At 43.0% G+C, this 15301-nt stretch overlaps 1 protein-coding gene across 2 annotated transcripts in view; it reads left to right on the forward strand.

The window, feature by feature from the left end:
• Positions 1-6901: 6901 nt before the first annotated feature.
• Positions 6902-15301, forward strand: part of ITM2B (integral membrane protein 2B) — a 28662-nt gene continuing 20262 nt past the window's right edge. The window contains exon 1 of one of the 2 annotated variants that reach the window (XM_086771853.1): positions 6902-7169. In XM_086771853.1, the coding sequence (XP_086627979.1) occupies positions 7071-7169 (99 nt within the window). In that variant the 5' untranslated portion in view covers positions 6902-7070. The remainder of the gene's footprint in view (positions 7170-15301) is intronic. The other variant, XM_086771852.1, reaches the window with a different exon arrangement.

Below are 15301 nucleotides of genomic sequence, written 5' to 3' on the forward strand. Positions count from 1 at the left end.
TAGTAAATTTTCCTGAAGGAAGTTTTAAAACAGGTTTAAATTATTGCCAGATACCCAACTCTCTTTGGCCCAGGGACAATACTTAACAAGCAGTATGCTGCAGCCCACTCCAAATTCTGCTCTCATTATAATCCATGGTTTTAAATTTTCTCTTCTCTTCTCTTCTCTTCTCTTCTCTTCTCTTCTCTTCTCTTCTCTTCTCTTCTCTTCTCTTCTCTTCTCTTCTCTTCTCTTCTCTTCTCTTCTCTTCTCTTCTCTTCTCTTCTCTTCTCTTCTCTTCTCTTCTCTTCTCCTCTCTTCTCTTCTCTTCTCCTCTCTTCTCTTTCTCTTCTCTCTTTAAATTGTGAGCAAGACTGGAAAGTTTGGGCTGTATGAGTCAAACAAGTCATAAGCTGAGCATGCATGTTTTATTGCTCTGCTTTACTAGAATTACCATATCACAAAGGAAACCTCCCTCATGTCAGGGGAAGTCTTTTCTTGTTCTTATAAAACCAGGTGATCTTACTGACCTTACAGATCTTTCAAAAATATATAAAATGGAGTGGGCTATTTTACAGGTCTCTAAATTGAGCAGAAACGTAACTAACGTCCAAGCATCTTAAAAACGTATTTTATCTTCAATGCAAATGTAAGTTGTCCAAAATTCAGTGTAATGTGAAACTCCTCAACATATCAGGTGGTGCTTTTAACACGCAGGTCTGGGTGCAGCCTCTGACTCTCGCTGTTTGGGAAGGTTTGTCTTAGGAGTGGCAGAGCAGCTAGCACATAAATTAACCCTTCAGCACAAGACATCAAGTTTGCTGTTCTCTGAGCCAGGTTGTGAGCCAACCACATTGAAACCTGTTTAAACAGGATAGAGCCTTTCATGCTTTCTCTTGTGTAATTCATGCAGCTTTGCAGAAGTTTATCCTAAAAACCAACAGTTGCTATGTAGAACCAATCTTATAGCATCAGTTCCTTCTTTCTTTTTTTGCCCCTATGCATTTGAAAATCAATAAAGTCAACCAAAGCTTTAGGGAAGGAAAAAAAAAAGCAACCAAAAACCAAACCTTGGTTAATAGAAATTTTGACAAATTTGGTAAATGAAAATTTTGTTCCGATCCCACACTGCTGACATCCCCCACCCTGAGCTTGCTTCAAACCCCCAAGACAAACAGCAAGGATGCTGTCTGGATGGTTTGTACCAGAGAGTGCCTAGGGGCACTGGGCTAGTTAGCTTGTTGCAGCAAGCACTGTGTGCATGCTCACACTTACACAGGGTCTATGAAAAGGCAATCTCAAGTCCAGAAGAGCCATGGGAACATAGTGACAGACAGCAGACTGGGGGAAAGGGGGTGAAAACAAGGGTGCAGAGCAATGGTAAGATGATTTGGAGTAGTGAGATGAGCAGCCTATCACTTCACCTCAGCAGAGCTCTCATCTTACCTGCACATCAGTGCACTGGAGGCTGTATGTTGAGACCCAGGACCGCAGAGGAACAGTAGCGTTAGGGCCTCACAGAGTGTGGGTCCATCCCGCAGGCTCAGTGTTTCTGGTCTGGCTTCATCTTCTCCTCTCTATAGACCCTGTTTGCCCCGAGGAAGAGAGACACTGTAGCGTTTTAAGTGCAAGTGTGCAAGATCTTAGGGATCTGGCTGGGAAGTGTGAGATAAGAGCAAGTTTGCAGCAGTAATGATCTGTAGGACCTACCATGAGATCTAATGACCGATATAGACAGGCCCATGTGCCAGCCAGGGAATGCCTGTGAAGACATTTGGCCTGTGAAGGCCAAGTGAAGACATTTGCATTTGATGCAGCAGAAAAGGAGACAAAAGGACAGGTACAAAAAAACCCTGCGGCCTGAACAGAAATTTGAGACTATCACACTTTATGCTAGGATATACTGTAATGGAGCAAGCTGAATTCGTCTTTAACCTCCTAAAGCAGGTGTCCTGTGGTAAATTAACCAACTGCACCCAGCAGTTCTGGCAGTCTTGGGTGCTAATGGACAAAACAAAAAGGAGTGATAGTATCAGCTCAATAAAGCCTAAAGGACAAAAGATATTTGCAGCATGTATTTAATGCATTAAAAGGGTGAAAATGGCATTTGTTGGGCTGGTAAGAAGAAGGCAGCAGCTGCTAGGATACTAGAGGATGAGGGCTTGCACACGTTTTTTATTTCTGTGAACGGAAATGAGAGAAGAAAAATTGCTTAAGGGAAAAGAGAGGGAGCCTTCAAAGTTATTCTGTGTCCTTAGCTTCCCTGAGAATTTTTTGTTACTGTATCTGACTTAGAGTATAAAATCCCTGGGGCAGCAATAGTCTTTAATTTGAGTTTTCTACAGTACTGTCCAAATCATTGATGCTTAATGAGCAAATAAAATGTTGATAAATTAATATAAAGGTTGCCTTCCTGCAGTCTGGCATTTAATAGATGACACCCAGTTAGAAGTGAGGTAAAAACATTTGTATTGAATCTGAGCACAGGATCAGCTCTACGAGAAGTGCATGAGAGTCCTTCCACTGCCTTCAGATGAGGGAGGATCTAGTTCATGAGATTAAGAGTGTGCAACTGGGTACTGTACACACAGGTATGTTTCTGTATATTGCATATGGTAATTTCCCACCAGACAAACTACAGACCCAGTCAGGCAAGCTGCTGTGTTTTGGTGGACCCCGGGGTTCCTCCACCCTGGGGCTCCTCCACATGGGTGCTGAAACTGGCCATGCAAAGCAGCTTGCTGGATTATGGCATAATTCATTGCTGTGGTGCCACTTCCACACTCTATGGGCTTTGTTCACAGCAGGGATGACTGAGGTGCCGGGAGGCACAAGCCAAGTTGAAATAGATTTGTCAAGCTTATTTCATGCTTTGTTGCAGTCGCTACACTTTAGACAGATTGTAAAAATTATGTTATTTTTAAGATTTAGATTATGATACTGCCTAGAGAATAATAAAAATTGGGGATTCTGCTGCAATGGTTGAATCTTAAAATATGTGACAACACCAACAGTCTGCAATCTCAACCATCTGAAAGCTAAAGCATGGCAAATATTTATGTACCATTCAGTTTGCCAACTTCAGCAGGCTCTGGGATTTTAAGAGTATAGAGGCTGATAAACAGATTTACATGCCTTTTGATATATTTTCTTTCCTATCCTATTTACAATACTAAGTGCCATCTTTTCCCTTCTCCTTTAGCCATCAGGAAAGGTCTTTTTGTTTTGAGCTGTTACAGGACAGGTAGATTTGGAGGTGTAGCAGATTTAACTCAAGACAAAGCTAAAAAAATGCTGCCATGGCCATATTCCCCCATCTAACCACAATAAACAATCTGGAAAAAGTTTCCCATACCAACACATGAAGAAATGGTAAAAAAAAAATGCCTTTTGTTGATAAAGTGGCATTCCCAGAACAGAGTTTTGTCACTGGAATTATACAAGTAAAACTACTAGTCTTACCTGTGTACTAATGTATCTAAGACTAAGTCTACTCATAGTACAAGTCCTTGTGAATTAATTCAGGGATCACGTAAAAGGGACACTGTGACAGCAAATTTTTTGTAGACCATTTGGGCAAGAATCTGGCAGATGAGACTTGTCTCAGGTGGAGCTGAGGGGGCTGTGCAGAGAAGAAGGGGAGGTGGAAGGCGGAACAGAGTAGAGAGGAAGAGCCACTGATGATGTGAAAAGCTTTGAAACAGTGTAAGTGGATTTCAACTTCTAGCTAAGAAAGCAAGCTGAAGAAACGTCTGTCACAGAAACAACTTCTGCTTGTCTCCTCCCTCCCCCTGCCCCAAGAAATGAGAATGATATACATAGACAGAGATAGATAGATATCAACATAAAACTGGGAAGAGTGGTTGAGGAAAAAATAAGACATACCGTATCAAAATGTCAGGCAGTTAACAGGAAACAAGGAGTAGAAGAAACACGTAAAAAATACTGTGACACCATATGGAACTTTCCACGTTCAGTTGCATTTAAAAGCTTTATAAAAGAAACTTAAAAAACAAATACATTCTGCTTATCTCAAAGTAATGTCCTTTTTTGGAAGACAATACTGTTATTTAACACACACCCCCCCACACCCCTCCGGTTTTACGTGCTTGAATCCACAGATTGTCTAGGACAGGCATTAGAAACTTATGATCCTAGTTTAAGAGACAGCATACAGGCTGATTTTGAATTGTAGATGGGCAAGCAGAGGTGCGGCTTGGAGCATCATGGCATTTTAAGAGAGTCATCAGAAAGAGAAAGTGACTCCCAGTCCAGATGGATGCCATAGCCATTTTCCACTCACAGTAAACAAGGAATCAGTGAGATGCCCCTTTTTAGTGTCAGCTGAAACAATGGAAAACCTCTGCCCAAGGACACAAACACACAGAACTAAACAGCGTAGGTTGACAGTATAGGTTGTCTATTCCTAGGGGGGTTCCCAAGATCCAATAAACAATGGGGTAGGGGAGTGAAGGAAATTAAGCCTTGTACATGAGAGAGAAGGGGCAGAAATGTGAGAGAGAATGAGAAAGTCGTCCGGATATAAACTGAGATGCACGTACTTGCCTGAGAAAAAAAACTGAGGCTGTGGTTTTGAGAGGTGTGTTGATCTGACTGAATACTTGTATCTATGCAGAAGAGAGGAGGCCTTCCTCCCCACTTCCCCCCTCCTCCCCATTCTTGGTCTCGCAGGCCCACCGTTTATGCTGGTGCTGGTCCCTATATCTTTATGAACTGATGTAACTCACCAATGCAGCACAAAAGTAACCCAGAAAAACTTAGATCTGCATGGATCATACATGTAGTTTGGGTATTGGGTGGGGTTGCTGGTGGAAGGAGGGGAGTATGAAGGGTGAGAGGAGGGGGAAGGTGAAGGGCAGGAGGAGGAAGAAAATGAGGCAAGATTTCCTTTCAGAGGAACAGAGCCACCTGATCGGCTCAGCTGCCTGTGAAACCACAGCCTGAAAGCAAGCATGTGGAAGCAAAGAATTGTCTAGAAGTAAGCCAAGAGGTTCTGGTGCTTTATTCTTACCATGTTCTCTAATAGAAAGAACCCCAAGTATCCTAAATTCTCACTAAAGGTCAGAAGTGGCAACACTGTAAGGGTGATGCTCTAATCCAGCTGCGGTAAGCTGCCATGATTTGTAAATATGATTCAAGAAGCAGACAGGGTATATTTGATCTGGAAAGATATGCTGCCCGGGGAAAGAGTTAGATATACTTTGACATGGATAATAAAATGCCATGCCTTGATTGTCTTTTGCATACCCATCTTTCTGTGAGGAATATCTGAAGATGTTGTTAAGGAGAACAAAGCAAAGCAAAACTCTGAACTGCAGCCTTTGCATGCTAAATATCTACTTGAATACAAAATGCACCTGCAGATTCCCATTGAAATGGGAGCAGAGGTGTCACTTGGTGCTTTTCTTGATCTGGAAGCGGGACAATGAAGTCACACTTAAAAAAAAAAAAGAAAATTGTCCAGGAAAATGTAGCTTATGATAGCCTTATTAAAGTATTTCATGGTTTTCATGTAGAATGCTCAAACACTTTTAATGAAAGTCTAAAGCAGAACCTCCAGGATCATACCCAATATGGCTGGAAAGTGGCTAGAGAAATCTCTATATTGTGTCTTCCTTGGCACCCATGACTTTTTATAGTTCAGTGAAATATCTGCAAATGATTCAGTTAACCTCTGTTGAATTTTAAGGTAGGTAGACTGAAATCTTGGAATACTTGGGGCAATTTGCAGTCTTGGGTGCAACTTGTACCATCAGCTGTTTTATCTTGAGATCACATAAAATTATCATGGTTTGCTTTGTGGATTTTATATCTTTATCAGAAAAAAAAAAAAGATCCTTAAATTATCCGTAGATCTTTAGGTGAAAATACTTTAGGATGATAGAATGAACCCGGTTAAGCTAGCTTTTCTGTCAGCCATTTTAGGTCAACAATTTTCAAGGACACCAATGACCAGGCACATAGCGTAAGGACAGTTCAGTCCTGGTGCCATCTAATGCCGTGCAGAGAAAGACCAGATTTTGCCCAAGTCAGCAGCAGAGTGCCCGCTGAGCTCAAGGACTGCATTTTCCTTGCCAGGTATCTTACCAAGAATGACAGAAACATTACTCCGCCAAGCTCTTGCCAGGAAATCAACTCTACCCAAGTGAGTCACTAAAATGAGATCCTTTTTGAAGCAGACTATAGCTATACCCACAACACGACTGCGTGCATTGCGTGGTTTTACTGAAGAGCACCCTACTCAGGATGGTGTGATGGGTTTGCTTGACTTCTTATACCCACGGTGTTGGAGAGGAAGGTCACACCTCAATTTTCCCTGTACTCCTTGTATCCTTCCCAAAGAGTTTAACAACTGGTGGAATTCACCTCCATGCTGCCTATATAGAATTTTTTTTATTTTCTTCCCGATTGTAACACCCATAAATTTTCTTTTTAATAAAAAATCACATTAAACCGGCAGCTTGAAAAATGCAGACGCTGCACCGAGTCAACCAAACCGCTTGTGCCACCCCAAGCCCCCCGAGGAAGGTGGCACCCCCATGCGAAACCGCAACTCGACAGCGGGGCCAGCAGCGCGCCAAGGGCCCGCCAGGCCGCCGCCGCCGAGCCCGGGCCGGCCCCGGAGGCCTTGCAGAGAAGCCAGGCCCGGGGCTGAGCGGGGACGGCTCCCTGCGGGGCTCCGTGCCGGGGCCAGGGCGCAGGCCCCAGGCCGCAGCAGGCGATACCGCCCGGGGCCGCAGCCAGGCACCGGGGAGGAGGTGACTGCGCAGGGCACTTGGCCGGTCCCCGCACCTCAACGGACCGGTCGGAGGGCGGGGCCCCGCCGCCCTCGTTACCTCCCCCATTCCCTCCCGCCCGCCCTGTCAGGTACCGCCTCCTGCTCTCTCCGCCCCATCGCAGGCCGCGGTTCCCTCTTCTCCTCCGCCGCCTGACAAGGGGACAGGGGTGGCAGTCGCGGTGAGGAGTGTGGGGACGACAAGGCAGGAGGCAGCCGGTAGCTCTCGAAGCTCCGCCGGCCCAGGCTCCCTCTCGTCTTCTTTCTTCTGCGTGCGGGGCGTTAAGGAGCAGCCATGGTGAAGGTGTCGTTCAACTCCGCGTTGGCGCAGAAGGAGGCGGCGAAGAAGGAGGAGGAGAACAGCCAGGTGCTGATCCTGCCGCCGGACGCCAAGGTGAGGGCGGCGGGGGACCGAGCCGAGGGGACTGGCCCGGCTGCGCTGCGGCCGCTCGGCTCGGTGCTGCAGAGAGAAGGGAAAAGCGCTGGGGACGATTTTATTCTTTATAGGCTTTTCCCCTCCCCACCCTGGCGATAAACCGCGGGCGGGTCAGCGGGGAAAGCTGCGCAGCGGTGTGCCCCGCCGTCCCTCTCAGCTCACGCTTCTAAAATGGCTGACGGGAGAACGAGCTTTAAAGCTCCGCTTCTCCCTACTTTGGGAATTTTTGTGGTGGTTTTTATTTTTATTTATTTATTTATTAAGCCCGGCAGCGCTTGGACCGGGTCCAGTTCGGCTTTTAAAGGCGCTTTCGTCTCCTTTTGCGGCGTGTCCCGTCCGGACCCGCCAGTCACGGCGAACTGAGGGGGCCGGCCCCGGGTAGGGGCTGCCCGGGAAGGGTCTGCCCCTCGCCGGCCCACCGCGCTTATAGGCGAGGACGGGCCAGCTGCCCTCAGTCCGGCTGTTCCCAGCCTGTCTCTGTCTGCGGTGGGGGAGGTCGGGGCGTCCCTTGCGTGTTTTTGGGGTCGGTCGTGGAGGCTGTTTTGTGTGGGTCGCGTCTGGTCTCCACACCGCCCTTAATCCCTCCCGACGAGCTGCTAGGGAGCTCGCAAACCTAAAAATGCCTCAGGTCGGGGTGAAGTTGGGAGGTTTGGCCGCGTTTGCAGAGCCGGGTGATACTGTGTTACAGCGAACTTCGCCTTGAAACTTGGGCTGGGTTAAATAAAGGAACAAAGAGCTGCCTCCCCCTGCCCCAAAACAGCACCCCAACTCCAGCCTCTTTTGCCTTCCCTTCGCGTCGCCAAACAGCAACAAAGAACAAAACAGCAGCAGCTTTTAAAGTTTTTGAAGTGCAAAACTGCCCAGAATATGAAGGTTCTTGGTTGCAATTTCTGTGCTTCTGTAATCAAAACCAGTTTTTAATTAGGAGTAGTGTAATTTGCCCTGAGCTCTTTGAAAAGAGAACGAAAACTTGAGTTTGCTTTCACAATCTTTTGTGCATCAGGCCTCTGAATTATGAGATTGGATCTGCAAAAGAGATAGTGGTTTTTTAATTTCCTAAGTCTTTGTGATGATATTGTGCCTGGGAAGACAGTATCTGTTAAATTTTTAGCATGAAGTTGTCCCCTGCTGTAGGTTTTGCTGTGGTTCTGATGCGGCTAGGTTCTTCACCAGCAGAATCCACTGTCATTTCAAAGCCAAGGGGGACCACAAGATGTTTTCTAGTTACATCTTCCTGATATAGCAAATGGTGAAATTTCACACTTCTGCTGAACATACGGCATTTTTCTAAAACTCGGATCAAAGTATTTAAGCCCTTAGAACAATGTGCCACAACAAATGAGACAATATCATTACTCAAATTGCCTGCGATTATGGGAAATCCGTTAGGTGATCTGTGTGCTTAGTTGTTCCTAGTAGGAGTGCCCTACTCTAGAAGGTAGTGGATTCCTTGAGCCCAGCTTGAGCTGTGGAGTTCCTTCCTGACCCCAGGTTTGGAGATCAGTTTGACACCAAGCACATAAGCAAGACACACACTACAAGTTTCAGAAAAGGGTTTTTCATACTACCTTGGAAACCAGATCTGCCCTGGATGATGTTTGTTTCCAGATAGCCTACCCATTTCGGCTTGTTCTTCCTACTGCTAAACAAACTAAATACATCTGGCTAATCGTACACTGGGGAGCAAATCCTCCTGACCCCGTCCAGATACTGACGGAAGTGTGTTATTTGACTATGGTTTCCTTAACGCAGAGCTGTAAACTCTTGCAGCTGAGGATGAGGTACAGGATCTGCTGTAACTCTGATCAGGTCTTAGCACTGCTTTCTTTGCCTAGAAATGAGACTTGCAAACATTTATTAACCAGGTCAAAAGGTGGTCTGGTCTTACAGTAGCTACTTACAAGTTCTTGCACAGTTATCGGGGGATGAACACGCCTGAACAAGGCTTAAAACAGTCCTAAAATAGCATGCTAGGGGTGGATGCTCTGTACAGATGAAAATTCCAAAAGCAAATGAGCACTCTTAAGGGACATCAAGCCTTTGACATTCTCCTTGACACATTTCCATCTTTTCTCAGTGGAACTGCAGACCTACAACTACCAGTGTGCAAAATTCTCTTGAATAAGCTTTTTTTCAGCTTACGTGTTTTAAAGCATAAATAAAAGCAGATCTGAGTACACTAACGTAATTTCTAGTCTTAGTAGAAAAGGCTATGCAATCCATACAGGATTAACAGTAATGAGGGAAATTATGTCAAATAGCTGTAGAGGTATTTGGATCTTCAAGTCTGGGAGTTTATTCTCAGATCTCAGACCAAAAAAGTAACCGAGGGCCATTGTAAAACTTGATACCTTTGAGGTAAGTGCAAGATATACTCTCTGAACTTTCCCTTCTGCAATATAAATGCATTGGAAACAAATCTTTTTACTCCCTCCACAAGGAACTTCTACTGCCTGTGCAGTTCTTTGGAGGGCAGGGGAAAAATAAACCACATCTGACAAATGTATTATTCCTATCACTTCATTGCTGGAAAACCCTTAGCTTCAAGTGAGGATTGAAGGCAATATGGGAAGATATGTAGAAGAGTGAATTCTGATAGATTGGAAAAAGGTCACATCTCCAAACCAGTGTATATGGGACACTTGTTTTCCCCTCTCTTGTATTGTTACAGACATTGTTTCTGTAGGACAATAAATAGATGTAGATCACAGATGTAGTAATTCATTACTACATTTTATGAATAAAGTCCTGGGAGGTGTGTGGGACTTGAAGTAAATGGAAACACTTAAGAATGGAAGAGGATCAGTGGAATGGCAGGTTCAGAATTTTATTATCAAGAACTTCCAAAGATTTGAGCAAGAGATTTTAGTAAACCAATTTATATTAATGAATAAAGCAAAATACTCTGAAATGTCCAGAAAATAAAGATTTGTGGAATGAGCTTTTGGGCTAGTTCTTGACAGTCTCGTTCTGCTGCTTTTCCCGGCATGGTGTCATGAAGACTGCCACTCTGTCTGCCATCACAGGATTACTGTCAAGTGGATAATCTTCCTATGGCTTATTAAAGAGCGTTTGCAGTCAAAATATGCTGATGATGTGCCACAGAAGTACTCTGATCTCACCGAAATTTGCAAAGTAACCTCTGATGCAGACACTGGGAGGAAATTAATTGGAGAAGAGAGGAGAGCTTCGAAGATGCGAGAAGGGATGTATCAGGGGAACAACAGCATAAAAAAAGCTTTGCAGAAGGCAATGGTCTTAAGGATTGGAATATGCTGCTTAAAAAGAAGTTTAAATATGAAGAGTGCTAATCCTGCCTCTGTATAAATTACTTGCCAGTATTATTGCATGTTGTGGAAGTGGCTCCATACTTCCTGTAGGGAACCGTTACACCTCCGCTACTGCTGCTGGGGAGGGGTACTTCTGTGCCATAATTCTTGGCCGAAGTACAGAATACTCTTGGTGAAGGTTCTCAGGCCACATTTAATTTTCCGCTTTGCTCGTTGTCAGTTCAATAGGGTATTTTATGACCCAGTTTCCCAACAAACAAACAATGCATGATATTTTAACATTTCTCCCCTACAATAGATCTTTGGAGAGCCAAAGATGGTTCTGAGCATAGTTGAAGTCTTCACACATTTTGCAGAGTCCATTCAATAGATAAAGTCCTCCTCAAAGCTCTTTGGGCCATCAGTAACTTGCAGGCAATTGCTCCCTTCTGCTAGGGTAGGTAGCAAACTTTTTTTTTCTTTTTTTTTTTTTTTTTTTTTTAGTTGAGGTGCTCAACTCAGCACATCTTTACAAAATACATCTTTGGGCACGGAAGCTGTGGGTTCACACGTATATATCATAGCTGACCTTTGGGTAGCTGTGTCTGCAGAGAGTTCAATGTGAATGTGTATTTGTTACGAATTTTAAAAGCAGCAGCTTTCTGCATTTATTCCTTATCAGAGCATTATTACTGTACACTCTAAAATGAATTTTTTTTTTTTTTTTCAGTTTAGCATAATCTTTTCTAAAGCATACTAAAATAGGCACTTTAACCACAGAGTAAGAGGGGTCCACCTGGGAAATACTGTTGAGCAACTAATGAGCATTATTTTTTCATGTAGAAAAACCCTTAGATTTAGTGTAATTGATGTTAGATGTTTCTGAATTAAAGATGTTAGCTTTACAGTTGCTATACTGTGTGTGTGTGTAAATATGTATAAATACTAAATAACATTTATATGCTATATATGCTAGTATACATGGTAATCAATAGACATTTGCTTATTGTTTTGCTCTTAGGAAAGCAGGTTTTTCCACTTTATGGGACATGTTTGTAGACGGATGTTTTGAGGTTGTTTTGTTTGGTTTTATTTTTTTTTTTTTCTTGGAGGAGCTTCCTTATTCCCTTTATAGCCTTCCTCCAGCTAAATGTTCTACAGGCTTTTCACCAGTCACCACTGGGGAAAGAGCAGTCTTTGTATTTTCTGTGATGCAACTAGGTCATTGAACCAACCAGCTTCTGCTGTCTGTCAGAGCATTCTGGATTAAGGCATGATTATTTAAAAGAGGACCAGAAGTAAAAAATCTTAGCAAACTGAATTCTCTCCTCCTTCTCCCTGACTTTGCTGAGATTTTAATGAAAAGCCACCAAACCTGAGATGAAAACTTTTCAGTTTCAGACACAGAGGATAACTAGGATTCTGTTACTGATTTGGCTTTATGGGTGCCTGCAAGCATGAATTCTGGGAAATTGAGTTTATGTAAACAAAACTTGTGGCAGGGGTTGTCCATGAGGAACTCTTCCTAAGAAAAGAAGCCTGGCTGATGTCATCCCCTGCATCCTTTTACACGGTGAATCTGCGCTACTGGTTAAGTACTGCAGCTTCCTGAAAATGAGATAGCTGTGTTCTTGAGACGCTTGGCTCATAAAGCTGTTCTGTAGAGGTTGCCAGTGGTTGAGAGAACAATACTAAAAAACCAAGATCTTTTAAAGTTTATGGTGCTCCTCTGAAAATCTCTTGCTATTTTGATTTGGAATTAGAAGCTAGAAAGTTCAAAAAGTGATCTGAAGAGCCTGTGTCATTCCCGTCCCCTCAAGCAATGGAAATGAACCTGTGGGACAGAGGAGTTCTGCCAGTGGTCCGTATCTTGCTTCCTTTTCTGTTTCTCATCACTTCCTGACCTGAATAACAAATACAAAGCTTTGGTTGGGAAATACAACCATTTCCCAGAAGAATGATATTTAATATTTCAAACAGGATGTGTTCTACCAGACCTTTGTGATAACTGCTTTGTCAGATGTTTGTATCATTTATGGTTTTGGCTGGCTGAGCAAGAGCTGATGTCTGTACATTACAGCTTCTATGAATTCAGTGCAGGGATGAGCATAGAGACAATGCAAATACTGTACACAGTTCTAAATAGTTTATCTTTTCAGATTAACAAACTTATACTTGGCTGAGGCTACTTGCCCTAAAAATGTATTTGGAGAACTTTTTCTTTGCTTAACATTGTCATGTGGAAAAGTCTGTAATTAGATGAAACTTTATATAGTGCAATATGTAGAAAACCTATCCTCTGCTGTCATGTATTGTTATAGTTAATGCCATAAATACTTCTCTTATGTTCACTCCTGTGTTTCTGTGCTGCAGTACTCTGATAACCTTCAAGAAACTAGTTTGGATATTAACATTGCATAGTGGTATGAAGAATGCCACTTAAATAGAGTCTGTTGGAACAAAAAGTTCTGTTCAGTGGGAAAAACTAAAGTTAAATTAGTTCATTTCTGAAGATGTGGATCAAGATGAAATGCTGAACTTTCCTGTAAAAACAAACATTTCAAATAAAGTGTTATTGGAATCATAATATTTTAAAGGGAAATGGTTTACACTCCTTCTATTATAGTGAATATTTAATCCAACATATGGACAGTGGCATAGAGTACACCCTCAGCAAGTTTGTTGATGACATCAAGCTGTGTGGTACAGACATCACGCTGGAGGGAAGGCATGCCATCCAGAGGGACCTTGACAGGATGGAGAGGTGGGCCCATGAGAACCTCATGAAGTTCAGCCAGGCCAAGTGCAAGGTCCTGCACCTGGGTCGTGGCAATCCCAGGCACAAATACAGGCTGGGTGGATAATGGATTGAGAGCAACCCTGAGGAGAAGGACTTGGGGGTACTGGTGGATGAGATGAGAAGATCAACATGATCCAGCAAGGCATGTCCTCAGCCCAGAAAGCCAGCTTCATCCTGGGCTGTATCAAAAGAAGCTTGGCCAGCAGGTCAAGCGGGGTGATTCTCCCCCTCTATTCTGCTCTCATGAGACCCCATCTGCAGTACTGCGTCCATCTCTGGAGCTCCCAACATAAGAAGGACATGGACCAGTTCGAGTGGGTCCAGAGGAGGGCCATGAAGATGACCAGGGGGCTGGAGCACCTCTCCTGTAAGGACAGGCTGAGAGTTGGGGCTGTTCAGCCTGGAGAAGGCTCTGGGGAGACCTTGTAGTGGCCTTCCTGTACCTAAAGGGGGCTTGTAAGAAAGATGGAGACAGACATTTTACTTGGGCCTGTGGGCCTGTAGCAACAGGACAAGGGATAATGGTTTTAACTAGAAGGAGATAGATTTAGACTAGATACAGCTATAGGGTGGTAGAACAATGGCACAGGTTGCCCAGAGAGGTGGTTGATGCTCTGTCACTGGAAACATTCAAGGCCAGGTTGGACTGAGCAATCTGGTCTGGTTGAAGATGTCCCTGCTCCTTGCAGGGGGCTTGGACTAGATGACCTTTAAAGATCCCTTCCAACCCTAACTATTCTATGATTATATGAATGTCTATTTCCATACAAGTTTAATTTAAAAATATAATGTGTATATCTGGAGGTTTTTTTCCTGTTAAGTATTTTAATGAAACATTTACAGTTGCAAATGTAATCTAATAGGTTTGGTTTTATAGACTCAAATAAATCATTTTTTTTTTTATTTGCATTGCTTTTTCCATTTTGTTCGTATCAGTAAATTAATAAATTTTGATGCTAATAGTCTTTTGAGGGGGGCTTATAAAGATGGTAAGCATACTTACTTCCAGTTATGTTTTCAGTTAACTATTCTGCAGTTGCGATTTTGGAATATTTCTCAGCTTTATACGTATTTTCTATCCAGTAGCCACTAGCTACAGGCACCAAATAGCTTGCATACAGATGAAATAGTTGTCCCTGTGACCTTTGGGAAATATGTTTGAAAGTAAATACTGCATTTTTAAGTCCTAGTCATTTTAAATATTTTCTATGCTGTACTTCCAAAAACATTATGATTTATTTACAACATAAGAACTACAGCTGGGATAAGTAATTGTCTGTTCTGTTAGCTATTGCATAGGTTCCTTTTTCTTTCCTTTTTTTTTTTTTCCTCTCCCTGTCCCTTCCATTTATGCTATGATTGACAAAGGTTAGTATTATCTGTTTTTAGTCTCCTGATCCATATGAATAATACAACATTCATTTTCTTACTATTTATGTACTGCTTTTTATCCTCAGTGGAAATTACTTTGAATCTACAGATGAGAAGCATGCTAATTTATAAAACTCTGATATCTGTCCTAATTTTACAGTTGTGGTAAACCAAAGGAATGAGGTAATTAATAAGACTGAGCTCTGCAATGAAGTCAGAAATGGTTTTGCAGCAGACATCACGTGGCCTAGGGTTTGGACCGCAATGGACTTACAGAGAGACTCCCGCTCCTATCTGGGTGATCCGTGCAGCATCTACAAGCAAGGGTCCTTTGTGCGACAGCCTTACAAAATGTACCATGCAAATACTGGCACAGTAATATTTGCCCAGCAATTATTGTAGAGGTCGTGGTAAAAATAGGTTGATTTTTTTTTCCCCATTCCAAATATTATTATGTCTATAATATATATATATAAAAATATATATACACACACACACACACACACATAAAAATAAAACCCACAAGCATTTTAAGAGTAGAGTTCCTTGAATGCAAATCCTTCCATAATTTGTGGTTGTCTTCCTCCTAGGGTTCAGCAAACTTCTGCTTTTGACTGTGGCTTTCTGCTGTTTTGAGAGCAGAATGAGAT

The sequence above is a fragment of the Chlamydotis macqueenii genome, chromosome 1 (assembly GCF_036417535.1).
Source record: "Chlamydotis macqueenii isolate bChlMac1 chromosome 1, bChlMac1.mat, whole genome shotgun sequence".
NCBI classification, from domain to species: Eukaryota; Metazoa; Chordata; class Aves; order Otidiformes; family Otididae; genus Chlamydotis; species Chlamydotis macqueenii.